This window comes from Siniperca chuatsi, linkage group LG4, assembly GCF_020085105.1.
Source record: "Siniperca chuatsi isolate FFG_IHB_CAS linkage group LG4, ASM2008510v1, whole genome shotgun sequence".
Taxonomy (NCBI): Eukaryota; Metazoa; Chordata; class Actinopteri; order Centrarchiformes; family Sinipercidae; genus Siniperca; species Siniperca chuatsi.
The window spans coordinates 6,831,671-6,858,676 of NC_058045.1; the positions used below are offsets into that span (position 1 = coordinate 6,831,671).

The following is a 27,006-nucleotide window of genomic DNA, read 5'->3' on the forward strand; positions in this document are numbered from 1 at the left end:
GTTAACAGATGTGTTATTTCGTTGGACTGTATTCCCATAGCCTATTTCATGTGAAAATGAAAAAAAATAATCTAAAAATAAAAAACATCTTTTTTGTTATGGTATGACTTGACAGAATTATGTAACTATGTTTAGTCTGATGGGGGCGGGGGCGTTAGAAAACCATTAATTTTGAACATTTCCTTGAGAATATGCCTCCTTATTTTGCCTGGAATGACCTGGAACCCTGTTGGTTCCGGACCACACTTTGGGAACCACAGCGCGGGGCTGCTGCCACACCGCTCCCACCGCCCGCGGAAATATTTCGGCGCGTCGGCGAACAGACGACACAACTTGTTTCGTTTTCTCCCCGTTTTACTACTTGCGGCTTAGTGTCTCCACACAGAGGCTTTGCGGCCGACGAGTGGAGTGGGAGGGGAATAGTTCCGTTCCGCGCCCGGACGCGTCGGCTCTCCTTCAGTGCGCGCCTCTCTCTCTCTCTCTCCCTCCCTCCCTCCCTCCCTCCTTTCCTCTCCATTCCTCTCCTCCCTCCGCACAACATCACGGTTTTCAAACGCGATGACAGTCAATGCGAACGCGTGAGCGGATCCCACAGGTGTGTTGCTGCCAACTGAGCCGCGGCTCCTGCTGGAGACTCTCTCTCACACACACACACACACACACACACCTGGGAAATTACCATGTGACTCGGCACCTGGGCGTGGAGAAAGTCCCTGATATTGTAACCAGAGACTCTTTTGTTGAGGAGTTGCCCGGGTCGTCTTTACAGGAATTGACAAATCGGTCAACCAAGTAGCCCGTGTTTCCTACGGAATAGTGCCTTTCTGAAACCCTTCACAGAACTGCGCGAGGAGAGTAAAATGTGAACTTGGTTACGGACTTATTTCTTTTTTTTTTTATTTCACCAGGGCGGTTCTTCAGTATCTGGACTGTTCGCGTGTGTGCAACTACTCTCTTCGCTCTTTTTCTTCCAAGGTGAGTTCCGGGAAGCTGGTGTATCCCGTCAAAGTGGGGTTGGGACTATTTGCGTCAGCGTTTAACCGTATAGTATCAATTTCAAACCATGGTACATATGAGCACCAAGTTTTGATATACTATCATATGCCCTGTCGCTATGGCATGGGAGCGTAAACCGTAACCAGTCTCTAATAACACTGCTGCTCTTTAACACGTTACTGTTTTATTTATAGTCTTTTTTGAAATTATATCTACATCAGTGTTCTTGTGCAGGAATTATGAAATGTGTCACTGAAACGCTGCAAAGTTGTTCTACTGTTAAACTAAACAGCTGTGTGCTGGGAGGAGGGGAAAAAAATGCCCCTTTAGACATGCTCTTCCCTAAACCATGCATTTCATCTCGGGATCGCAGCATCTACCCAGTCACCTCACAAGGAGCCGTCTGTCCCCATACACAGGCAATTTCAGTGAGAAATGGGCATGTGAACTGTGTTCCTCACCTCTGGACAGTAAGCTGTACATCAACAGCTGAATGGACAGAAGTAGTAGTGAGCATTGCCTCTTGTTTGTTTTTCCTTTTTCTCTCTTTCTTTCTTTTCTCTTGTAGAGAACAAGGAGACAGAAGCACTATTCATGTCTCTGTTGAATCTCCTGTGCAGTTCTGTCATTCTGTATCTCTCAGTCCCTGGCGCAGCCCTCAACAGACCACTGTACTTCCTTGTTGTCTTTCTAAATCGTCCTTTCATTCACAGCCCCCTGCCATCTTCCGCCCCTTGTGCACAGACTGTACATAGGATGCTCCATCCCCTGGGGATTATTCCTATTAAATATTATACAACATACAACATTATACAAGCAGTCTCATAGTGGGGACGGATTAGTGCGGGCAGGGGGCACGTGGAGGCAGGAAAGGCGGCTGCTGGTGGCAGTGGTGGTGGTGGCTGGAAGGGGCTTCAGAGCAGGGGGTCAGCCTCCTAACTGAGCAGGGATGGTTTTCCAATAGATGCCATCTGCTCACATGGACACACACAAGCAGTTGAAAACCAAGCTGCTTCCTTGTCTTTTCCCTCTTTCCACGTTCTCGCTCTCTTTCCTCTTTCTCTCTCTCTCTCTCTGTCCCACAATGCTTCATTCAGGGTTTATCTGTTCCATTCTGAATAAATAGAGACACCTTATCTGCGCAGAGGAGAGTGGTGATAAATGATTTCTCCTGCTCCCCGCAAGGGTGAAAAAGACAAACGTACCACACTTCTTCATCATAGATGCTCTTTTCGGGGCAAGTGAATAGGAGACATTTCTCATTCAGGTCATGTTAGTGTTTGAGGATTCAGCAAAACAATCCCGAAAGCCGGATGCAAGCTCATACCCTGTAATACAAAGGAAACAGAGAAAATAACAAACAAAGCAGGCATTTCCATGAGTCCTTCCTATATTTTTTTTTTTTTTTTTTTGGTAATAGGCCACTGGCTCTGGAAATGAAACTTTGTGGTGAGATCCACTCTGAGTATTTTTGGATCCAGTAAAATAGCCTCTGACCAACTGAGAAACGGAGGTAGAGAGCACTCAGCTGTTAAGCTCCTACATGTTTTGGGTGAGCCAAAGTTCATCCTGTATTTTTTAGTGTTACATAGTTTTCTCAGATAGTTTAAATCATTTTGTCTCCTGGAAGCATGCCACATTTCAGAGAGCGTTGCAATATTTTTGAGGTCAAATGAATTTGAACTCATCCCCAGTCTCTTTTGTTTCCTTTGCATTGGATTACTGACTTCTGTCATTTTCATTTTGAAAGTAAAACCATAATCCTCGTCAGCAACAAGCAATCCCATGCCTCCTGTCTGCAGCCTACAAAAAGAAAAACAGCACCAAAAAAACTGCTACATGAATAGTGTGTATGCCGTTGGTGCATCGCAAGCGGCTCATTTTAAATTACTAGTTAATCAAATTTTTTCTTTTCCCTACTAAAAATGGGATGTAATCTAAATCAGTATCATATTGCAATACCTGTTAGACATACTTTCACTTTAAAAAGCTGATTGTTGGGTGCTGTTTTGCCAACATTTCCTCTCTGTAGAATAAAATAGGTGTGGCGCACATGAGACAGACCCATATGCATTACCATGTTCCTCTAGCTTTTCTAAAGTACACATATACTTCAGGGGAGTGTGGGCAGATGCATGAAGGGCGTGTCAGCATGGCATTAAACGGCTGAAGAATCAGGGGAATACAGATTTCCTTCAGATTGGAGACAGGCTCGTCTTTTCATGTCTGAAGATTATCCTATGATGAAGGGACGTCATGCTGAGGTGGATTTCTGATCTTATCGCCACCGGGTTTTACAGCTGCCCCCCTTGCCCTTGGACTTCATGGCCTGGGACTTCAAACTATCCCCTCAACAGCTTTCCTTTCTTTACCCCTTGCTCCAATGTGGTGTTTGTGCTTCACACACCAAACCCTCACCACCCTTGCCACACTGTGGCAAGAGATAGCAGCCTGGCACTGCTTTGCACCCCCCACCACCAACCCACCACCTCATGCAGCTTTAAGTTCACCACTATCCATAGTTTAACCTAGTCTGTCTGCAGGCTTCCAAGCCAAGCACTTCACCTCCAGATATTATGGTCATGTTCAGCTCAGCAGGGTGTACTTTTACCTCTAAAACAACCTTGACACTTTCTCAACCCACACTGTCTTTCATCCCATATCCATGACTGACCACACCATGCACTCAACCCATTGTGGCTTACTTTCTTCTCCACGCCGCTGCCAACTCATGCTGATTTTTCCCGCTGCTGCGCAATGCTTTTCTTCTGCCCTCACCTCTACATTTTAACCATTGTGACTCTTCCAACACTCCCAGTGCTTGGAGCATGAGCAAGAGGAACATGATGAATATTGTAAACATGCTCACACTCCTGAAAGAGATAAATGATTCACGAAGGGAGGGAGCTACCTTAATCGCTCGGTTGAGAGGTTGTGGGCAGGATGTTCTGCATATGAACTGAGACATCCTAATATTAAAAAAACAAACAAGACGAGAGAGCGCAAAACGGGAGATGGATGACGTGATATGAGGTTTAGAGAGGTAAGTGGCTACTTGAAAAAAGTTAGCCCAAAGGAAAACATGATCTTCATTGTTGTTCAAAAGGCATTTTGGGTGGTGTTGGCTGTCAGCAGCCTTGAGGTTGCGTATCTGAGGACTGAACGCCAGTGATGGATACACAATACAGACATCTGCCTTAGTCTCCCTCCCCTCACCCACTTCCCCATGGCAGCTGAACTGACAGACTGACACAGACACATAGTTTTGCAGAGGCTTTTGATGCTACCTGCTCACTGGAGGCATGTCAACCAGCTCACCTACTCAGGCCACTGGCAAAAGTTCACACCCAGCCAGGCATTTTAGCTTGACACTATAGAAGCAGGTATCTGAGAACTTATCAGCAATGATGAGAGTGAGGGGTCACCTTGATTCCTATCCTGGGAAATCTTAATCAGATGCTTTCTTCTCAAGTCTTGTATTGGCAGGAGAAAAGAGAGCAGGAAGCTAATTTATTTTTTGCTTTGGTAATTGAGTCTGGCACGCATTGCTATCAAAATGATATCCATTTAAACACTTCAGAGGGAAGTTGGTCGTGCCTGCTTCAATCAACGTAATGTGACGGGCGATGTTTAGTCCAGCTCCCTTGCTTTATGATAAAAAGATGACTCACAGATCTCTCAGACTCTGACATATCGAAGATGAGTCGAAGCTTAATTTCTGGGAAAATTGAGGATTCCTGTGCAGAATTTGGCAGCTTGCTGATATAACTTTCTCAGAGAGATTTGGGTTTGAAATGGACTTAGGCTTACAGTACCTGAGGAATAATGGAAACTGTGTAGAGCCACTTATTCCACCTGTAATGCATTTTCACTGCACTTTTTGTTCACTGAGAGTTGCTCCATGTTGAGTGCCATTTAATCATAACTAAGGCACCAGAGGGTGCAATTCATTTTTATCCATGTGAGTCATTTCACAGTTAATCCTTAAACTGACCAATTTACTCCTGCCAAGATCATTTTTAATTATCACCTCTGCTTTACAGCTAATAAGATGTCCAGGTGGTTTATGTTAATATGGTAGTTTGCCATCTAGTATTGGCCCTCTTCTTTTTTTATTTTTTGCATGCATGCATGCTGGGCGATTAATTATGAAGTACTGAATGTGAGCCTCAGCCAGGACTGGTGGATGACAGATGCATGAAGGGTCAGTGCACTGGCAGCAGCTGGAGATGAAGGTCACACCAACCTGAGAGAGCAAAGGGGAAAGATAATGTGGCAAACTGAGGAAGACATAGAGAGATGGTCTGTGCAAGTTAGACTTTATAGAAGAGATGAATGATCCTCATGGAGCTAGGAAGTAACTCACTTGCAGAGTATGACTCTGAACAACCTTATTATAAATAGATGATGTGTCTCAACCAGACACACTCCCTTTGTTGGCATGAACAACTAATTGGGAAAAATATTAAAAATGTTTACCACTGAATTTCCATATTGCAAGCAACTGCTATTTATCTATGTACTGTATCTTTACATTTTTTACTTATTTAAAACAGGAAGATTCTAGATGACCTGTCAGGTATTTGTGTGTTAGAGTACAGATCAATTTTAAGTGGTATGAAATCTTGAATACTATGAAAACATAACAGTTGTGTTACATTTGCACCTCCATTTTGTTTGATTTCTGAAGATTTTTGGAAAATGTCAATTTAGATTTTTTTTTAAATTTTATTTTGTATTTACATTTTGAATTTGACCATTGAAATTATCTTGGAAAAAAACCCTCATAATTAAATAAAATTAATAACGTTTGAAAACAGTAACATAAAATCTTTAGGCAGATTGTGCTTTAAAAAAGCAACATTAGATCTTGAAGAAACATATGCTGTCCTTATTATCTCTGACATCTGCTGAAATCTGCTGGCAGCTGGAAGTGGACATGGAGATGGCAGCACTGCTGGAGGTTGGGTGTCTGTCTCTTGGTTGTCTGTTTCAATCAAAATTAGAAGTCCGGAAGTTTTTCCAGTGGAAAGGTGAAATGTTCTTCATATATACCTGTGCTTGTCAGTGTGAAACTTGCAAGCCTCAATTGCTGTTGGTCCAATGCTGAACGAATGAAATGAAAATGTGAAACGAGTTCACATGTAACTGTATTTAAAATGTTTCTCATTCAGCTGCACATTACACAAACAAAGGCAGTTTATATGCGTCTATACCTCTTCTACAGTGTCCAGATCTAAATTCAGAATCTTTACTATCAAGTTGGGATAATACAGTATATAGGCAAGGCTGTCTGCCTTTATTACTGTTTCACCATAATGAAATGGTATTATGAAAATGAAATCATTTCTTTGTCAGTATCATGTCCTTGTCTCTGTTAAATGAGGTGGGTATCGTGGCCTTTCAGTACCCTATGATCCAAGAGGGACCTATTAAAATCTGTTCATACAGCAATTGTTAAAGTTACTGAGAATCTAGTTAAATGCCACTGGCTCTGTTGCTTCTCATCTGTAAACTGACAGACCGTTTTACTGTGGCAGTAGTCTCGGCAGCAATAATAATACTGCCAAAGATACTGCTTTAACCTTAGAGACTGACATTTTGTAGTGACCACTGGTCGCTACAATTTGTGGTTGCTAATGTCTGAGGTGGGATTTTCTAAGGTAACGGTAATGCATTTTAAGATACAGTAGATTGAGGTTTTTTTTTTTATTGATCCCCATGGGGAAATTAGTCGCCCAGTGCAACAGCAGAAGGATTCAGCAAAGAAAAAGATAAGAATATAAGCACAAAAACAAATAAAATCTTCAATAAAAACAGCAAAAATAGGCATAAACGACAAATATGTAATAAAACAGTGAAAATAATGCAGTCCGGCGGTGAGCTTTGTCACATTTTGTTGCATATTTGTTTGGAGAGCAGGCTCATGTTAGGGCATTAGTATGAGTCAGGCCTTTACCTTGGCATTGACCTTGTTGAGTTGGGACATTGTGGTGGACTAAAGGCAGACCTGTGGAAGTATATACCTCTCTGGCTTGGTCATGATCAACAGGACTGTTAACAATGCCTGATCAGCCAACCATGGCCCTTGTGCTAGAGCAATGTGGAAGTACCCATTGCCCTTGTGTTTATAACTTCCTGATTATGTTAACGTGTCCATCTCTGAACATACTTTCTAGTTCCCTTCATCAGCAGAACAGAGTCTATTAAAACCATTCTCTTGTGCTCCATAACTTTTTTCTCTCAACTTTATTCTTTGTCTTTCTTACTCAGTGTGTCTGTAGTCTACGTGGATATTAATCCTGGTGCTTCAAACCTGCCTGGGGCTCTGAGCTGTCTTCTTAAATGCAGATCTGTGGAGGTGTCATCATAGCTCTATGTCTTGGGTGTCTGCGCTTGCCCCCCAGCCTCACTCTCCTATTCACGCAGCCATGATGACATGCATTATTCCTCACTGACTCATCTGGGCAGCCTCAAAGCTGGCCAGTTTTGATTTCCTCTGTTAACTTTTGCAGAAAAAAAAGGAAGTTGTTAGATATTTTATGCTGGTGTCTGCAAATCATGTAGACACGGTATCTGCATTTTCTCTTCTCTTCCCTAATCTGTATAGAGTTCGTCAGACATGTGATGGTCATGCAGATAACTTGCGCTGCTTGCACAGTTTATTTTTGTCCTGTGACACTCTGTTTCCCAATATTCCCCTTTTCACAGATCTGTGTTTACAGTTGGGGTTTCAGCCTGTAACTAAAGCAAATGATAGGCCTAGGAGAAATGACATCAGAGTCGCAGCCACATGCCCCTGTAAGAATGCCTAAATATTTACAGGCCCTCCTAACACGTGCTAGCCTACTACTCAGACTCCCATAAGTTTTTAAACTCAGCCCTGTGGTCGCTTCCTTCTGCTGTAGCTATGTCTATTCTATGTCCTGTCTGGGCCGAACCCACGTCATTGATCCCTCTGTGAAGCTGGGCTCTTTAATTACAGTCATTAGCCGAAGTAGAGCTGCTGCTGGGGTTAGAGAACCTTATTACCAAGACCTTGTCTCTTTCCTCCCCACACAGCGAACAGCCTAATGCTGCTCGCTAGTGCGTTCTCTGAAAATAAGCTGCAGTTACAATGTTTACAGAAAACATGCTGCCAAATTGGATCCCCAAATCACACAAGTCTCACCAGGAGACATTTTCCCCTTCTACTTTCATCCTCTTTCAATTGGATATGGAAGAGAAGTGTGCAGCATTCCAATAACAGATTGAAGCAAAGTGGGGTGTAAAAGGCCATGTCAGTGTGGTGTTGCTTGTTTACTGATGGACCGGTGCCGACTGGTGGCCTGACCAGGCCAGGGTAGCCATTTATCCACCACTCGAGACCACCATTAACATCTCTCTGTAGTCCTCCCTGTTGAGATCTACAGTACACTTCCACTGACAAGTCTCTCTTCCTCCTCCTCCCTTAGCTGGTGTTTTCATTTTTAACCAGGTTCTGTTCTGTTTCACTTCCAGTCCCTATTTTTGTCTGCCGTCAGGATATCATCACGCATTCTTCTGTGTCTGTCGTTTAATTAGTCATATGGAGTTGGTCTCCTCTTCGGGTAATGGAAAAAATTAACTCGCATCTTGTTCCTGCTGGGTTCTTATGTGTCTTTCCACCTTCCGACTTGAAAACACAACATTATCCCCCTTAAGCAGCGTGCTAAAACCACACATCTGTTCTGCACATAAGACACAAACAGAACAAGTCCTAATTACCAAAAACAAGCAAGATAAGATAATAAATATTGTGTAAGTCCATGTGAATAAGTGTCTGTTTTTTTCTGGATGGGATATATGTTTAGACTGGATTAAAGTGACTTGGTATTTCATCTACATCTGCAGTGTTGAGATCCACAGGATCTTTGTGATTCCTGACCACACCTTTGAGTCCTGGTCACAGTCTCCATGAAATACTGATATTTGTATTGTGGCACCACAGTGTGTGACCATAAAGCTGTGACTGTTTTCACCTTATCAGTAAGGTAGCATTTGAGAAGCTAGTGATGGTGATGCAATCAATAAATTTAAAAAAAATCAATACATCTAAGCAATCAATAAATCAAATGCTCTGGGGAAAAAAAGAAAACAAATCTGGTATATGTGGCTGCCACAGGCCTACAGGCCAATCATTTCATTGGCTGGCCTACCTGCCTGTCTACCTACCTACCTACCTGCCGACCTGCATGCCCTCTGCCCGTGCACTCATTGTGCATAAAAAATGTGTTTTGGGGGAGTGGCTTTGGAGGGAGGCCTGAAGGGAGGGGGTGGGATTTTTTTGGTTGGATACTTTCAAAATCTAGCAGTCTCTTGCTAGTTTCTCCAATGTTGCCTACCCTAGCTTTAAGGAAGTGTTGAAAGGTTACTGGGTTAAAGTGGGCTTTTAGGTGCCACAACCTCATGACCGAATGTAGTCCTACCTTTGTCTAATGGCAAGCACCTCGTGTTAGCTGATGTTAGTAACAGAACCCAAATTAAGTGAGTCCTGTATTTCAGTGCATTATTGGCAGCAGCAGACCACCCATGGAGTTCAGACAAATAAAAATCCCATTTCCTCTATTTCCAATGGTGGTATTAAGAGCTGAGGATTTTGCTGTTGCCTGAGTGCCAATGAAAAAGCCACTCAGTGTGTGAGCAGTTTAAACTCTCTCAGCACAGTGAGGGTGAGGCCTTCCCTCTGTATGCATCACCCCAGCCAGCTTGATCGATTCACTGTTTGCTCTGTCTTGTCTAAGTGCGAGCTCCCACTGCCCACTCCGCCCACAGAAAATAATTCGGACTTCGACTAGTGCTTCCCCTAGGCTTCCCCAGTACACATGCGCACGCATACAAATACACAAATGTATACATGTACAGTGAGTCCACACAGTCTGTCTTTCAGCCTAAGGGAGCTGGACAGCCTAGACATGGATCCATGAATTCCTCATAACACAATCTGTTGGCTGATCAATAATTCAATTCTGTCTGTGAGCAAGCATGTCTGGATCCAATCTCACCTGCACCTCCCTCTGCCTTTTCTTAACAAGGTGGGTGTTGTGTCCTTGAGCTGGGCTTGGCTTATGGCTGTGTGGTTCTGTGTGTCCTTGTGTGTGATTAGTTTGCTTTAGTTAGTTCTCAGGCAGTGCTTGTTCTAGTCCATCATTGGGTATCTTCCACACTTCCTGTGTGCATGCGTGTACACGCATGAGAGCTCTTGGCTATTGTGGATTACAGAGCCTTCATTATTTCAGCTGTGTACATCTCTTGTGTCTTTGTGTCAACAGCAGTGTGTGGATGTGAAAGTGTCCATCTACAGTTGACAAAGTTGATGTGTGTGTGTGTGTGTGTGTGTGTGTGTGTGTGTCTGAGCTTATGCATGCTGTCTCTACCTCCAGGCGGCTAGACGAATCAAAGGCATGGATCTCATTAAAAGGTATAGAGCCTGTGGAGAGGTCAGCGGCTAAGTTCTCTGATTAGTGGGCTCCGGCGGGCTGCCTGGGTAGCCGTGTTTGGCGGCGGCAGCATTGGGGGGGTCCCCTCATCGACATGCCTCTCATCCCTCTCCAGCCCACACCTGGGAGGCAGTGTGCCCAACACTCTTTCTCACCGCAGGCCTCAGCCCCATCTGACAGGGTCAAGGACAGCACACAGGGGCACGGATTTACCCTCAGTCCCTGTCGACTGGCCCTCTCTATTTCCCTTACTTTCTATCACGGCCTAATGGGCTGCCTACTTCCAGTTCTGTTTTTATCCCTCTTTGAGTGTTTTATCAAAGGCCACATTCAGTTTCCATCCCAGTGACAGCCTCTCTCGCTGCATATCAAGCTGCACCAATAGCCCGACGAGCAGCTTTCTGGGTCGTTAGTAACTCGTTCCAGGGCCCAGACTCCTATCAAAGCCAGCGACCATGAACCAGGGATGACTTTCAGCCAAGGGCAAAGTGTATGTGTGTGACTGTGAGTTAGAGAGACAGAACGCTTCTGAAGGTTGCCTGACTTTGGACAGTTTTTCCCTTTCCTCTGAATGGTCTTTCTCTTTACTCTCGCTGTCTCGTCCCCTGTGTGCCTCTCAGTTTAATGCCCTTCCAGATAAAACAACGCCAGTAAACTTCCTCTTTGTTTCTCTCTCTCCTTTTCTTGCTGATAACCACGCTATCTAAAAGTAGGCCCTGGCAGCACTCCCTGTCTATTCACTTCCCCCACTCCACCCCTCACCTCCCACTCCCCTCTCCCGGTATGTTAGGGTGCATTGTATGTAATCTGTAGATGGGGGGGTGTATTTTATTTCCTTTCTTTTCCGGGCCCGCCAGAGGAGGAGGCGGCAGGAGTGATTGCGGGTGGAGGGGACTGGCGCGTATCTGCTGACTGTCACTTCCATTAAGTGTGCTGTCCTCAACTGCCTCCCCAATGCCCAGACCAGGCTCTCCGTAAGCTAAGGTCCCCTTTTGTTCGGTGTCCCACCTTTTTATAATCCACAAACCCTTCAGTCCACAGATATGCTGTAGTAATTACAGGGCACTTTTTCTGTAAACTTTTCCTACATGAGGATTTAGATCATTTTTAGGCCTGTTTTTGTTGCTATACAGAGTTTGTCAGAGTTGAGTTTTTATATATATATATATATATATATATATATATATATATATAAAATCTGTTGGTGTAAGGTTTTGACATCAATTTCCCCCGAGAGCAGAGAGGGATGAAATCACAATAGTCCACACACAGCTTCATAGCTTCCACTGCCTCTCCCCATTCCCAGTCTCTGTTCCTCTCAGGTTCAATCAATTAATAAAGCTTGATATTTATTGGAGCAAACAAATAAAAGTGCTTGGATTGGGGATTGTCTCATATGCAAACCACACTCCCATTTTTCTGTTTGTTTACATCGAACGTCCTGATCCCCGGACAACATTTTGCTGCCAAAAACAAAGGCCTCAAAGGAATTCAGTTTAACGCTGTGCAAGTGCCTTTTCTAAAGGGCAGTGCTGCCCCTCTGGTTGTCAAAGTCTGTTTAGCAGAATAATCAGTGCTTTAATTAACAAGTCAGTTCAGAATATCAATTATAGTTTTCCTTTATCTGCAGTCATGTCACACCAAGAAACAATTATGACTGATTGCGAGTTTCTATTGTCTAGTGATAATTTCTTACGTTTTGCTTATAAATCAAACTTTTTTTCTATAAATAACTTCCCCTCCTGCCTTCCGCTCTCATTTGCGATTTCTTTTTCCTTTTTTATATTAATGAGTGGCCTTAAGCTCCTCCGTCACTTAAATCATGAATTTGCAAGTCAGTCGTTGCGTGTGTTCTGTTGAAGAGAGAGGGCAGTGTGTTTTCATTCAGAGAGCCTTAAGGGTCTGCTAGCATTTTCTCTCAGTCTCATCCCAGTCCAGACACGCACCTCGTTCTGGTATGACAAACCTCTCCATAACGCTCACTCAAACTAGAGCTGAGCCTTGATGGCACACAATCACCTCCACGCACACATACTTCATTCAGTCACACTTTCATACTAATTCACAGTCTAACTCTTTTCACTGCTTTCTGTTTATCTTTCTCTCATTGTCAAACACCCTCAAACAAACACTCTTGTGACTCTCCTGCAAGGCTCTGGGGTTCCTCTTCTTTGCTGGCTGGGGTAATGACATGGTTTTGGCTCTCACTGCGGTCGCTGTGAAACAACAGATCGGCTTCACAACCGCACCTTTCTGTCTGTTTGTGTGGGGTGATGGAGTGTATGTTGTCATCTGGAGGTGTGCCATCAGCCCACAGTCACAGTGTCATCACCCTTAGCCTCCCGTAGCTGGCAATGAACAATGTTTTGTTTCACCTCATCTCTTTTCTATTTCATCCCGCATTTCTTTCGCGTCTGATTGTAACAGTCCTCTTGTTTTCACTTCTTCTCCATGTTTGGAAATAATTTGTCATGCTTGGTTGTCACTGAGACATGACCAGAGTTTGGTTCTCTTCCAGTTACTGCAGAGTTGTTTGCATTTGCCGGTTGGCCCGTCCAGAGTGGGTACAGTGGAGCCAATTATAGCAAAGGGTTTTGTGTGCAGTAAGCGTAGCGTGGCGGTAGTGGGTGTGATGGGTTTTTAATGGGACTGAGACACAGTCACAGATGTAAAGGCTTGTTTGTTTTGGTGATTGCAATGGTCAGCATGTGATAGGTGTGCCAAGAGAGCACAGTCCACTTGAATCTGTGACTGATTGTTAAGATCAAGCACCACTCACAGCCAGATGGTTTCCCATCAGTATTTTAAATCACTTTTTTGTTCCACGGACTTATAATTGAAATGAGAGTCACATTGTGAAGATTTTTTGCTATAAACCCAGGCCTGTGCTGTTGGGGTTAAGTGCCTTTGTCACATTGCCCACAAGCTTTGTTTGCTAGTTAAATCCAAACGCTGGGGAAAAAAAGAATTAAATAACCCTGAGTTTTCATTTACCACACTTATAATTGATGCACTAGTTGTTTGCTGATTCACAGTTGGGGTTGAAAGCAAAGTCTCATCCCCTAGTAAGTATTCTTAGGATGTTATCTCTTGAGTAATAAAGTGTCCCTTCTTCCCTGTCTGTGGAGCCAGTGTGTGATCCTGCGTCTGGCTTGGGGCTGTACGGTAAATGATATGGCTAGGGCCATTAGCTAGATCTTTGTCTGTTCAAACTGCTGGCTCTTCCTGATAGCTTAAGTGTTTTCTGCTTATTAACCATACTGTCATATGCTCTTTTGTAAGGATGCACATTAATCTAAATGCACACCAGTACATTAAAATTCTTTACAGCAGCTCGCATTGAACCGCAAGAGGCTTGATCAGCTAAGAAATGAATGAGAGAATGCCAGTGCACTAGTTTCTGCTTAGCTCAGTGTAGACTATCGAAGAAGTGATTTGTATTCGTGCTGCCTTGCGGTCCTCTGCCCTGTTTGCAGTAGCCAATCTGGACAAGGGGTTGTTATCGGAGGGCCTGAATGAAACAGCTGCCTAGCACTCTTCACCACGGCTCCGTTCAAGTCCTTCTACGCCTTTGAAAATGTCGTGTTCTGCCTGTTGTGTCAGACACACTGCTCGCTAATGGCTCTTGGCTCTGATCCAACCTTATCCCACATTCTGAACCTGACTTTGGTTGCATCAGGCCGCTCTCACAACTAGGAGACTTACCTGGATCATGCCAGCCAGCAGCCAGCTGCTAGGGAAACACTGTTTTCCACAGTGGTTGAGGCATTTGGAAGATAAGCCCTACCCCATGGACTGCTCTGACAGGGGATGGCTAGCACCTGCCACTGCTAACACGCTAATATTTAGTGACGAGAGGGTTTCAGCAAAGCCCTGTGGGTAAGCCACACTGGATTTTTCACTTCACAAACTAGCCTAGTTACATTGAAATGGCTTTTCCTACTGTTTTGGCTCTGCCCTCTCCATGCCCTTGACTCAGGGAAATGCTATTGAAATCAAGTGCACGTACAGAGTTGTCAGCTCCACGTAGCCACTAGCAGCTAGCCTAAGTACATCAGCCTTATCTGTGATGTCAGTTGCTTCCTCCCCTGTCCATGCTTGTCTGTGCCAGGTCATAAGCCCCCCCCCCCAGACCTGTTTGTTTGACTGTTGACTGTAATGCAGCCTAAGCCTTTCGTTGAGAAGGGCATTAGCCTATATTTGTGGGCATGGGCACTTTGTCATCCAGAGGAATAGCTGCTCCAGATGGGTGATTAGTCACTACTGTGTGTATGGGTCTTTGAGAGACTGTAAGAGAGTTGCTGGTGTGTGTATGTGACCTAAGATCGGTGTGATTTACAAGAAGATGAGACCGACAGGTGTTTGTGGTGTTTCGTGTCATGCGCTTCTGTACGTGTATGTGTGCATGGATATGTGGTTATGTGATATGTGTGTGTTTATCATCTAATAGCCATACCCCCACCCCACCCCACCCCACCCCCCTGTACTCACATCCCCAATGCAATCTCTTCTCTAGCTCTGACTCGGCTAGCTGGGCCTCAATCAGCAATTTGGAGTGCAGCTCTTATGCCTGTAGGCTGCTGTAATGATAGCTTTTGCAAAAAAAGCCCAGCTGTTTGGTCACAAAATATGAGAATGAAAAGTGGAGAGGAGGAGGAGTAGAAGAGGAGGATGAAAGTGTCACCAGCCCTCTATTGTACAGCTGCAGTCTCATACAATTTCACGAAGCAGACCTAACAAAAGCAAGAACACGTGGAGATTAATTGGTTGCTGTTAGCTCTAACTCTCATCATCACCTGCAGCAGAGAAAGTAGGGAATACAGAAAAGAAACGTGTTGCCTGGTGTTGGCGAGGATAATAAGGCACCAGGAGGAAAGGCATTTTTCTCTTTCTGGCCGCTGGCTGACAAAAAGTTTCCGAAGTCAAGCACACCAAAGTTAGAAATTGAAGCGGAGATGCTGTTGTTTTGTGTTCAGCTGGGCTAGTTAGCACAGTGACGGCTCATCAGCTGGCACTGATTGCACTGTGGACATGGTTAACAGCCCATTTAGAGGTTGTGTGTTTGTGTGTGTGTGCATGCATGTGTGTAAGCGTGCATACAAGTGAACAAGTGTGTAACATTGTGTGTGTGTGTGGTACACCACTGTCCAGACACATCTGCCTGGCTTTAATTAGTTTTGCCTGGCACAGGGACCCACCAGCCTCTCTGGTGTTTAATAACAGCCTAGACAGTGGGCATTTATCAAGGTCTGAATACAACTGAAGGATTGTGCATTCATTTGGCCAAAAATCACTTTATAGTGATTATGTTCTTTTTATTTTCTGAAGCTGGTTGCAAAGAAGCTCCTGTTTCCCTTGCATGCTGGGGCATGTTGAAATACCAATCCTCTCTGTTGCACATATTTTGGCTCCCTTTCAGTCCTCTTCTTTCATTTCCACCCCCTTTCCTCTCTTCTCACTTTTATTTTTTTGTCAGTCATTGTATTAATATGTCATGTGTCTGACCCAAATTTCCAGGCCCTTGAATGCCTCCAGGGCTCTTCCTCTGCCTTGTCCCCCCTGCTCGTTTTGATCAGAGCCATCTTAGTGAGAAGTATCCCAAGCAGAGAGAAGGAGGCTATGTTTCGTTGTCACCTCAATCGGAATCAGTACGCGGTCCTCTGGAGTGAACAGACCCACTCTAAATGCCTCCTCCTTCAAAGTGTCTATGTCCTCCCCTCTCCTGACTGCAGTGGTTTCTAATCAGGGCAGGAGATTTTCGCTGATGAACCAATATGAGCTGACAGACACCCTCCCCTCCCTTAACCTCTCTTCTCCCTCTTCTTTGCCTCCATCTCTTCACATCTGTGAATGTTACCTGACGAGACTCATTTGTCAGCCCCCTCCCCAACCCTTCTCTTTCTGTCTGCTTGCCCCAGCCACCTGATCCCTCCCTCCTGTTGTTCCATCAGTGCCAACAGAGATGAAGAGTCTGCTGTGTGTGTGTTTGAGTGGGCGGGGAGTCTGAAGAGACAGAAACTAAACTGAGCAGAGCCGAGGTGCATACAGGTGCAGCTCCTCTTGCCGCCTGAGGGATAGCTGTCAAAGTCTCTTCATTTTGGCACTCTTCCTTCGTGTCATCCCCACTGTGGCCTTTGTATGTCTCACTCTAGTCTTACTCAGGTTTAGCTAAGCACTCTTTTAGGACAGGGTGGCCCCAAGAGGCGTAGTACCCATAGGGAGCATCCCTCCGGCTGTTGCTCCAGCTGTTGCTCTTCATCAGTCTTCGACTTCTGTGCTATTGTATGGATATTGTTTTTGTTATTATCTCTGACTTACTACAAGTAAAATTTCCCCATAAGGGATAATAAAGATTTCTACTACTACTGTGATATATTGCATGCCAGAAGGGCCTAAAAAAGATGGTGAGGAATTCAAAAGCAGCAGGAGCAGCAGCTAACATTGCCCCCGAGCTCTTCTTGCAAGCTGAGTGAATGCAAATGGACTTTTTTAAATAAAGCAGAGTTCCCCAGCCGTAATAGTCTGCATAGCCCCATATCCCCTCATTCAATTCCACAGCAAATTCCTTTTTGGGTGGGATTGGCTGTCTCATTCCTTCCTCTGTTAGCTCACTAGAGGAGATTGCTTTGATTTTGGGGCACACTTGACCAGATTAAATGGAGTCGGGCCAGGCCACGTGGACGGGTGGCTCCCAGCCATCATCTCATTTGTGTTTCTCATTGTTGCTTGCAGCTCCCCTCCATTTTTGTTCTCTCCCCTTCCCTTTGTTTGTCTCTCGCTTCTGCTCAGTATCTGGCCAACGATTGATAAGACCCAATCCCTGACAATGCTTGGCGTGCTGCACAGGATCGGTGGCGATGGCGCTCATGCATTGTGGCGAGTGTCTGTTCAGGCTTTAGGAAGGAGATGGGATGCGGCTCACGTCATTGTTTATCTACCTTTCCACTTCCAGATGGTGCTCAGCAGAAAGAATGTGCTTCTTGACACACTCTCTTTCTCTCCCGCTCTCTTTCCTCACTCCTTCCCTTCTACTGCCTCTTTCCTCCATCTCTCCTGTGGCTCACTCATGTATGGACTGGGTTTCAGGTCCAGAACATGCAGCATGAGGTGAGGGGGAAAGTGGTGAGAGATCCAGGAAGGCAGACTGGGACTTGAGAGGGAGCCCTGGAAAGCCAGGTTGTGTTGAGTATAGCCACGTGTGTGTGTGTTAAGACTTAGTGTGAGAACATATGTGCTAGTGATTGTACCTCTGAGACTGCAGCACTTTTCCGTCTTCCACCATGGCTATTTGTGAATCCGAATCACAATGCATGAGTGCACTAGTACGACAACACATTTGAAACACTTGACACATTTTTCTCATTTTTTTCGAGGTCATTGAATCATAAAAATCTTGTCTCTGGCAACAATTGAGTCTGCCGGCCCCGGTCCTCTTGGCCGTCAGGATTGATGGACGGTCAATTCCAGCAGCGGGAGATAATCACAGCGTGTCAGCCTCCACCGATCCAAACTCTTATCTGCGTCTACCCACTGCCAGCATGCCACAAATGACCACAGGGACACGCATTTCTCTTTATTGTTCCAAAGCCCTGAGGGTGGGAATGTGTTTGTGTGTGCTGAACTTTTGCAGGCTTGTGCGACTGCATGAACACATTCACCTGAAGTACACCTTCACCACAGGGGTACTTCAACAAAACTCACCTCCCTGTTTTGGAAAGTGCATACACTTATGATAAGGCAGCGTTTACGGATGTCGTCCCCCCCCCCTTTGCCTGCTGTCTTTTTAGATGAATTATGCACTGTCTGAAGTGTCTGCCGATAAGCCTTTTCCATCAGAGTCCTTACTCGAAAACCTTCTACTGTAACATGTCAATGGTTGGATTCTGACATTGTCCATTGACACTATAAAGTGTTTATTTTTAATCTTGTACTTTAAAGTCTTATTGCCTTCACCATCAAGTGTGATCAAAAAAGATTACTTCTCCTGAGTGCTAAGGGCAACAATGGACTTTGGTGAAAGTCCCGTTGTTTCTCGCATCCGCTCTACTGGCTAAAGGTCTTTGAGGGGTTATTTTTCCCAGAGTGAGCTGTGCTAATTGTGGCTTAATGGCGAGCTGTTATAGCAAAGAGTGGTAAAAAGCAGTTGGTTGGTGAGGCTGCCTTTCCTGTGTGCGGGCTGATTACGCTGTCTAGTTAATGCACCCTCCTCAGATACAAATGGAGGGTGGTTATTGCACCAGGAGAGACAGTCAGCCTGTCAAAATCGCCCTCTCTAACAGACAAGAGAGGGAGATAAAAAGAGTGAGAGAGAATATATTCTGGAGAGCCAATTTCACTAAGGGGATAGAAGCGTGGTAGTACAATTATGAAATATAGCTTTCTGTTTCAATAATGACCTTTTCTCCACAGGATATATATATAGGCCAGTGTAAATGATTTAGAGAATGGTCCATAGTGTCGTATAGATGATGGCCTATGGATTCTTACGGAGAGCAAAGACAGATTCTGGTGAAAAATTGTTTCTCGCTGGCACTATGTTGAGGAAGAATGGAGGAAATGACAGGTGGGGACACTGGAGAAAGCAGTGTAGGGCACTTCAACACTACGCCTTTCCCAAGTTGTTGTCCTTATGTTGCTGTTAGTCACTTCCAGTTCCTATACTTGGTATGTGTGTGTGGGAGTGCACACCTATGTGCATCTTCTGGAACTCTACAGAAGGAAAAAGGGCACTCTCATGTTGCCTCTTTTTCTTTCACTGTAATTAATCACCAGAGGATCACATGATTGTTTTTAGCCCAAGTTTCATTTACATAAAATCTCCTTCAGCACAACTTTTGCTGCATGTCACACATGAAAGCCCAGAGAAACATGGCCTCAGCACTGCTGCCAGTTGTGCCAAACATCCACACTGGCTGCAGCACTGCTTACTATGCATCTGTCTGGATAGATACTCAGAGGTGCTACAAGCCAGCCACTCTCCCAGCAGCTGAGCCAAAGTTGGAGGGTGGGGGGAAGCTAGGGTCAGGAACTGAAGAACTCCTTTCTGACCTGCTTAATATAAGAAACAGACTCTGGTGGAGTGTAAAAGCTGCTCTAAACCAGAAAACATGTTTGACTGAGTTAAAAGCATACACAGGGACCTTAAATATTTATGCTTAACCACTTACCAGCAGAAATTACGCATGCACATATGTATTAGCATGTTTACAACACATAAACACATGTCTACAGCCATTACCAGCTGGTCATCACGTCTTTGTATGTTTTGTACTCAGCAGTAGTACACTAATATACAGTCCTCCTAAACCTACAGTACGAACAGTGTTTCTCATGTACACAGACAAAGTCTGGGGTGCAACAAATATATATTTATGTATTGATTTTTTTTTTTGCAATTGATCAGTTTATTGCTCAATGGTGACAAAAACCCATTGCAAGTGCCCAAAGACCAAAATGACAAGCCTTCAGCTTGTCTGAACAGTTAAAAATCCCAAACAGATGCATTTTACAAGGAAAATAAACAGAGAAATACTGCAAATCACTATCATGATAAATTGCCACATTTACTTTATTAATGATATAGCCTATGTAACTATGTTTTTTTAATATATCAGTGCATATTTCTTTTTTTTTGTGTTGCCCTACTTCTGATATGTTTGTTCTGATTAATTACAGTATGACTCTGGACTGGACTGTGAGGTTCTTGGTTGGTTTAAGTTCTGTCTTGGTGTCATTACTTGTTGTAGCTATTCTCAGTTTAATTAGTGTGGGTTTAGAGAATTGTTAAAAATTGCAATATGAGTAAATTCAATGAAATCAGTTTATTTTCCAGCCCTAAGCACTCAAATATGCACCCCCCCACACTCACCACTACACCCAGCATTCAGTGGGCGGAAGCCCCCCTGTGGTGCCAGTGTATAGCCATGCCTGACTCTACACTCTTATTATTTTGATTGCCTGCAAAAGGTGGCGGGACGTTGAGCCCATTCACTCTGCCAGACAGCTTCATAAAGCGGCTGCCGATGGTTCCCAGTGGGGCCCTCATCAGCAGCAGAGAGCAGTGAAGCGCCTCTGGACTTTGCTCTCTGAAATGACAATAGTTTTCCTGCCGATAGAGGGAGAAAAGAGAGCAGGGAGTGTAGAAAAACAAGATGGCCGCCAAGCAATAGGCATCTGTTGAATGCCTTATGGGGAGGTCATCCAGGAAGTAATGAGGTGAAACGCTGCAGTAGAGCAGTAGCTGTCAATCAGTTTGGGCATTGTTGGGTTATAATGAGTGCCTGTTGTGAGTGGTAAGCACCTACATAACTAGGCAGCTTGGCTGAATGTAGACCACCTTTAGCCTCCTCCACCGTCTGCCTCTCTTCCAGTAATCTCCTTCATCCTTCATTCTTTTTTCCTCCTCAATGAGAACTAGGCAAGTAATGCTACCTATGGACCATTTCCCGAACATAATCCAACATCTGTCTTGCACGTCTCTTGCTTTGGCATTAAAACCTTCACTTTTCCCCCCATCCCTCCCTCCTCCACCTTCTCTCCATCTTCCTCCCCCCTCTGGTAGCCGTCACAGCCGCTGAACGATTTCCTCTCACTGGGAGGCTCCTCCAAGTCACTGTGGCAGTGTCAAATGAGGCTCCTATTTAAGCTCATTAAATGTTTCCAAGAGAATAGGAAATCAATGGTGCATACCGGTGCGCAAGAACTTTTCTCTTAATTTAATTTCCCCTCCCCCTTATCTGTTTGCACATCTCTCTCTTTCTTTTTCTCCTATCATCCTTGCTTGTTCTTTCCAACCTGTCGTTCTCCTTTAAGTGGTGGAGGTGGTGATGGGTGAGGTAGGGTGTTGGAGGGGGGCAGAAACAGTTGCCTTCAGTAACCATTTCAGGCTAGTATTTGTGACAGGCACCATGGTGTGAGGCTGTCCAGACTTTTCAGTGTGGTTTAGCACTCACCACACGGAGGACAATTGACTTGAAAGTTTTGCTCACACTGACCTCAGCCCTGGAGTCTTAGCTTTTGTTTCAGGCCATGCTGTTAAGGGAACAGGTTTCAACCAGAACAGAATGCTAAAGTGAAAACATGTGGGAGAGTATAGCATCATGATGTTTTGGATTGATATGACCCCAGTTAAAAATACTCCCACCTCATGCTTGCTTCCTTCCCATTTTGACTTTGACTCATGGTCTTCTCCTATTTTGTCCATCTCTGTCTTGTGCTCATCACAAGTTTTTGTTAGATTAAGTCTTGGCTGAGTGTGTGTGTGTGTGTGCTTGTGAGTACATGTCTGGCAGGGCTTTGTGCTGTGTGAAAATATGCCCGGGGGCTTGGCCCACACCTTCTCTGGAGCTCCTGTAATTGCTCTGTTGGGGCCTTGTCTCTGGCTCTGAGCTTGTCTCCATCACCCTCACTCTGTCTTTCTCCCTCGCTCTTTGGCCTCCTCCCTTCTTTTTTTTTTGCCCTCATTTCGACCCTCTTCCCGCTCTTCTCTCCCTACATGGCTCATTATGGCTGATCCTCACCTGCCCAATCTGGGAATTCTCTTTACACAGACACACACAAACAGAACCACTCAGCAGTTTTCTGAGCTGCCTGTCGCTTGGATGGTTTGTGTGCTATCTGCTATAAAACAGCTTTGCTAATACTGTTTGGCCGAGAAATGGAAACAATAGTGCTGTCACATTTTTTCCTCCAACTGGTGCAAACAGACAGTTTCTCCTCTCTGTTCTGGCTCCACCATTTTTCATAAAATCCTGGCCCTTAAACCCCAGCTCCTGCCTTTGTAGACACTAGCCTCAGCCACAAGCTCCTAACCACAGGCCTGGTCTTTTTCATTTCCATTCCAGCCCTCCCTCCAGCTAGTCACCCAGCAGCCCCACCATGCCTGTTCCCAGGCAAGGGGGCTTACTTTGAAGGATAATGGATGTGGCCAGTTGCAGCTGCTCAGCAGCAGGGCATTATCATAGGAGTTATCTAAGGGCCTGAGTGGCCTGTGATGAATGGCTGGGAGCTGTATGTCTCCACCGATCAATAAGCCACTAGCACACAGATGAGCTAGATGCCCCCTCGCTCTCCGCTCCCCCCCTATCCACACATATATCTCCCTCTCATAATCTCCCACTATGTTTGTGAACTTTTCCCTCCAATTCATGGCCTGAATTGGGCCATTGATCTTTTATCCTTGGCTTGTTTTAAATAAAGAGCCAGTATCTCCTCTCCACCCAAGCACGCAAGGTTTCTGACAGCAGTTATTGCTACACTGGTGGCAAAGCATTACTTTAGCCTGATCGAAGGCCCGTAATCGGAGAGGGAAAACAGAGAAAATGAGGGAGAGTGAGTATGACGCTGCCACCCCCACCCTGAAGCACCACTGAGGTTTCCATCACAAGGCTGATGCAAGCAGAGGTCTCATGTGGATATACACACTTGTAATGCAGACAAACACACACGCATACACCAAACAGTCTTGCTGTCAGGGCTCATTGAGCGCAACCTGTCCCAAAGCACCTCAAACAGCCCCACCCAATCTGAATTGAAACGGGATGTTGTCAGTTTGCTCTCTCCTTTGTGTCATAGTTGTGCACATATGTATGTGAGGTCTCTTCAGACCAGCAAAGCGTGTAAATTTGTATTTCCACTGCAGAACAACAGGTGTGTCATAGCTACTGTATGTGTTGGTTTTTGATCTGTTTTTTTGCTCTGCCAGTGAGGGATTTGCGATAGAAAGAGCAGACTGAAAATCTCTCTGTTCTCTCTCTTTCTTCCCTCCAGGGACTTTCAGTAGTCTGCATCTTCCTCTCTTTTTCCTCATCTCTCACCTCTCCTCCCACATCGCTCCTCTCCCCCTCTAGCTCTGATCTTCCCTCTGATCTGCCGTGGTCTCTGTCACAAAGAGCAGATTCTCAGCCTGGTAATTGCATGTCTACTGGCCACCACACCTGTTGCTGTCAGTGTAGCTGTGTGGGAGAGAGGGGGGAGCAATGCTCTCTGGCCTCTATGGCTCTAACCCCTCACCACCACCTTTGCTGCGGGTGTAAACCCACAGGGAGGTGGGAGTGTGATATGGTGAGTGTGTACATGTGTGGTATAGGGTGCGCTCACAGTTGATTGTGTTTATCTGTAACCTTGAGCTTCACCTCTAGCTTGTGTGTCTGTGCAAATGCATGTGTGTCTTCTTAAATCTAGCCAGTGCTGATGGTTTCTCTCTCTCGCTCTCTCTCTCTCTCTCTCGCTCTCTCTGCCTAATCCTCTCCTCTGTGCTCCCCCCTTTCCCCCCTTATCCAGAGTCCGGGCCCTTAATGAAGCCGGGGGTCAGCGGCAGTGTGCGGCTAATTGGCCAAGTTTGCCCGGGGCTCTGGCTGCCTGTGATTGAAGTGTCCAGTGAGGGCCAACTGTGCAGCCACCGCTGCACCCTGCTCTGTTCCACTCCAACAGCCAAGACGCTCACTGCACCCTTGTCTGCCTCTCCCTAGTGAGTACCACCCGAGGTCATTCTATTTTCACTTACACTACCAATACTTTGTCCAGTTTTCTTTCTTCTTGTATTATTTTATCCTCAGACTATTTTCTGTCCTCACTGTCCTCCATGTTTCGTCTTCTAAACATTTATCTTTTGTGCCTCTCTTTTTTTTAAGCTTCTATCTGTCTCTTTTCTCTATCTGTATTTTTTTTATTGCTAGACTTTCATTCCCACACTTGGTCCCAGCATTTTCTCACTTTCCTTGGCTTGTGCCACCCTCACACTCTTTCTCCTCACTTGCCTCAGTGGGATTCAGGCAATTACTACGGTCCCCCATTGGCCAGCAGCCAGAAAACAACAACTTCCAGCCCCTATTTCTCTCACGATGGGACCAACAGGAGGTGTTGGAGGTGACGGTGGTGTGTGTGTGTGTGTGGGGGGGTTGCCTGTAATTAGTCAAGCTTCCACTTTCTACTCGTTAAGGCAGTCCTGGCTCCCATTGTTTGGCTGTCAGTACAAGAATAGAGGTAGCAGGGCGATAGTGAGCTCTAGGGAAAGGACTGAGCACATAGGGTGTGCAGTGCAGAGGTAAGGGAGTGAGGCACTAGCTTTGCTACCCAGCAGATAGTTGACTGTCTCACCTGGGAGATACACAGGCAAGGATCAGCTGCCAAGTGCCACAGTACACCAATGAAAACACTTTTTTGTTATTATGCTCATAGAAGTGGAACATTGCTGGCTAGTAAATGGTCGACACTGTGTGTTTGTGTGTCTGGAAACAATAGTCCAATTATAAGTCAAGTCTTGGCCTACAAGTTAGAATAAGTTGTATTCTGTCAAAACTTTATTCGCACACCAGTAGGTTTCTACGCTTGTTTAAGGGCTGCAACTAATTCAATTTGCCCTCATGCTCATTAAATAGAGATCCCCAGCAATTAACTGCTGCTATAATAGTTTTATATAGACAACTGTAAAAGATTCTTCTGTTCAGATGAAGGAGAAGGAGAGGAATATTTACATTTAATTGCACACGTTATACTGTATACGGGTTTACCTACTGTTCATCACTTCCCCCTACACTGTTTCTGTGGTGTAATTTAAACCCCAAAGCTGCCACAAAGCCTCAGGACTTGCTGGTTTCTTACTGTGCTACACTCGTCCATCTGTGTAGGGCTTAGCTTGACAGACAACTCCTTTTCTTACTCATCTTCTCCATAATCAGCTGTTTGCTCAGGTCATAACTCTTGTGCTCCACTTTCCATCGTATTGCCTCCACTACCGCATGCCTGCCAGCCTGCCCGCTGGTGTTAAAGATAAACAAAATATGGCTCATGTGAAATGTAGGCTAACCCAGGTGGTTGTTCTGGCTGCGCTGAATTAATAGAACTTGGGTGGAGAGATGCTTTTCCTCAAAGTACTACACAACTTGTGACCCAAAACACAGCACATTAATAATTCACCCTTTTTATTTTTGTAATTTAGTTTACTGTTTTTATTCCTTTGTTGTTCCCACGCTTCATCTCGCATCCCAGAAGATGGTGTAAATGTCATGGTAATGACATGAGTTTTGGTATCCATGAGGATTAGTAGGTGTCAATCATTTCTCCCATGAGGCTTTGCCTTTGCACAACCCCGGAGCAAAGAGGTACTCTGGGATGAATGAATTAGGATGCACAAGAACAAAGAAATCTCTTGTTTGTTTGTTTTTTGTCCTTTTTTACTTGTAGATACTTTGAACATTAATCAATGCATTGAACTATACAGCTCCACACTCTTATTCTTGTGTGAGATACTTGTTTAGTTTACCTTTTTGTTTCTTTGAAGCATATACCAAAAATAAGTAAACAAGACCATTTATTGGATAGTAATGCCTTTTGACACATAATATTTCAAAATGAAAGCCCATACAAAATATTGTTTTTGAAAAAGGCTCCACGTTTGTTTAGAATATTGCTGATGGCGATACACTAACTGTGGCACTTCTGAAGTTGGTTCAGGTTAATCAAGTGAGGAGAAAGCTGTCCAACATCAAAAGTCCTTTCTATGATATTGAAAATGAGTCAGAATTTAACTATGCATCGCCAGAGATGAGAGTGAATAATTCGTCACACAAAATCAAAGTGATGATCTCAACTTTAATTCCTGTGATCTATGGAAACACTGAAATTGCGCGCAACGGTTTGTCAGATGACGATGTGTCATGTAATCTAAAGCCCATTACTATGGTAAAGTCATAATATAAAAAATGCATGTTCAAAAACTTGATGGTCCTGCTGTGTTTTTTTGCATTTTTTCCCCCATGAACCATAGTCATTTCTGTTTAGATTTCTCTGTGGTGATGAATGTATAATTCAATTCCGGCTTTAAAAATGAATCATCACCAAAGCAAGGTATTGCAGTGCCGGCATAAACTAACACCTTCAGAATGTGTAAAAGTGGTTAAAATTGCTGCTAGCACCCTCCAGACATATCTGCCAGATGATAAATTTAATCACCACAGGCCAACACAGACATGAGGCCCTCATCACCAGCCTACGTTTGGTTTTTCTCATCGAACCCGGCAAATGCCATGTCCTTGCGGTACCAAAATAATATAAAACACCTTGTTCCTGACTCATCACCCCTTCCCTTCCTCCTCAGAGCTCCCCTAACTCCATCATGGTAGTGCAGCCCTCCAGTTTTCCATCGCCCCCTGTGAATATCCAAGCTGTCGAGGCTGACTGGGCTGAACGTTTTCTTGCCAGGGCACAGTTGGAACAGATCCGGCCTCCGGGCCACATATACTGCTCCACTCCAGCCCCTGTAAACAAGGCCTGCTCTGCGCAACTGTCATCTAAATGCTAAGCGCTTTGGATTGCGAACGTAGATTCCTTTTGTACATACTTGATCATTTTTTTGAGACTGCTTGTCCTTTTGGAACATGATAGCTTTATAGCTTGCTGAGCATGAGCTGCTGTTTGAGAAGGTTTTATGATTCATTGAATTTACACTGAATCACCAATAGAGAAAGAGTCTTTGTTAATCAACAGGGTGTACGATTACAGAAATCTGTATAGATGATGCAGATGCTTTTTGTTTGTTTCCCATATTTGAAGA

The 27,006-nt window shown here is 44.7% G+C and overlaps 1 protein-coding gene across 3 annotated transcripts in view; it reads left to right on the forward strand.

The window, feature by feature from the left end:
* Positions 1–522: 522 nt before the first annotated feature.
* The window catches only part of plxnb2b (plexin b2b), a 122,196-nt gene continuing 95,712 nt past the window's right edge, over positions 523–27,006 (forward strand). The window contains exons 1-4 of one of the 3 annotated variants that reach the window (XM_044193169.1): positions 523–595; positions 909–975; positions 23,736–23,922; positions 24,217–24,320. In XM_044193169.1, the coding sequence (XP_044049104.1) occupies positions 569–595; positions 909–975; positions 23,736–23,922; positions 24,217–24,320 (385 nt within the window). In that variant the 5' untranslated portion in view covers positions 523–568. Of the gene's footprint in view, positions 596–908; positions 976–23,735; positions 23,923–24,216; positions 24,321–27,006 lie in introns of those variants that run through there. The other 2 variants (XM_044193170.1, XM_044193172.1) reach the window with 2 other exon arrangements.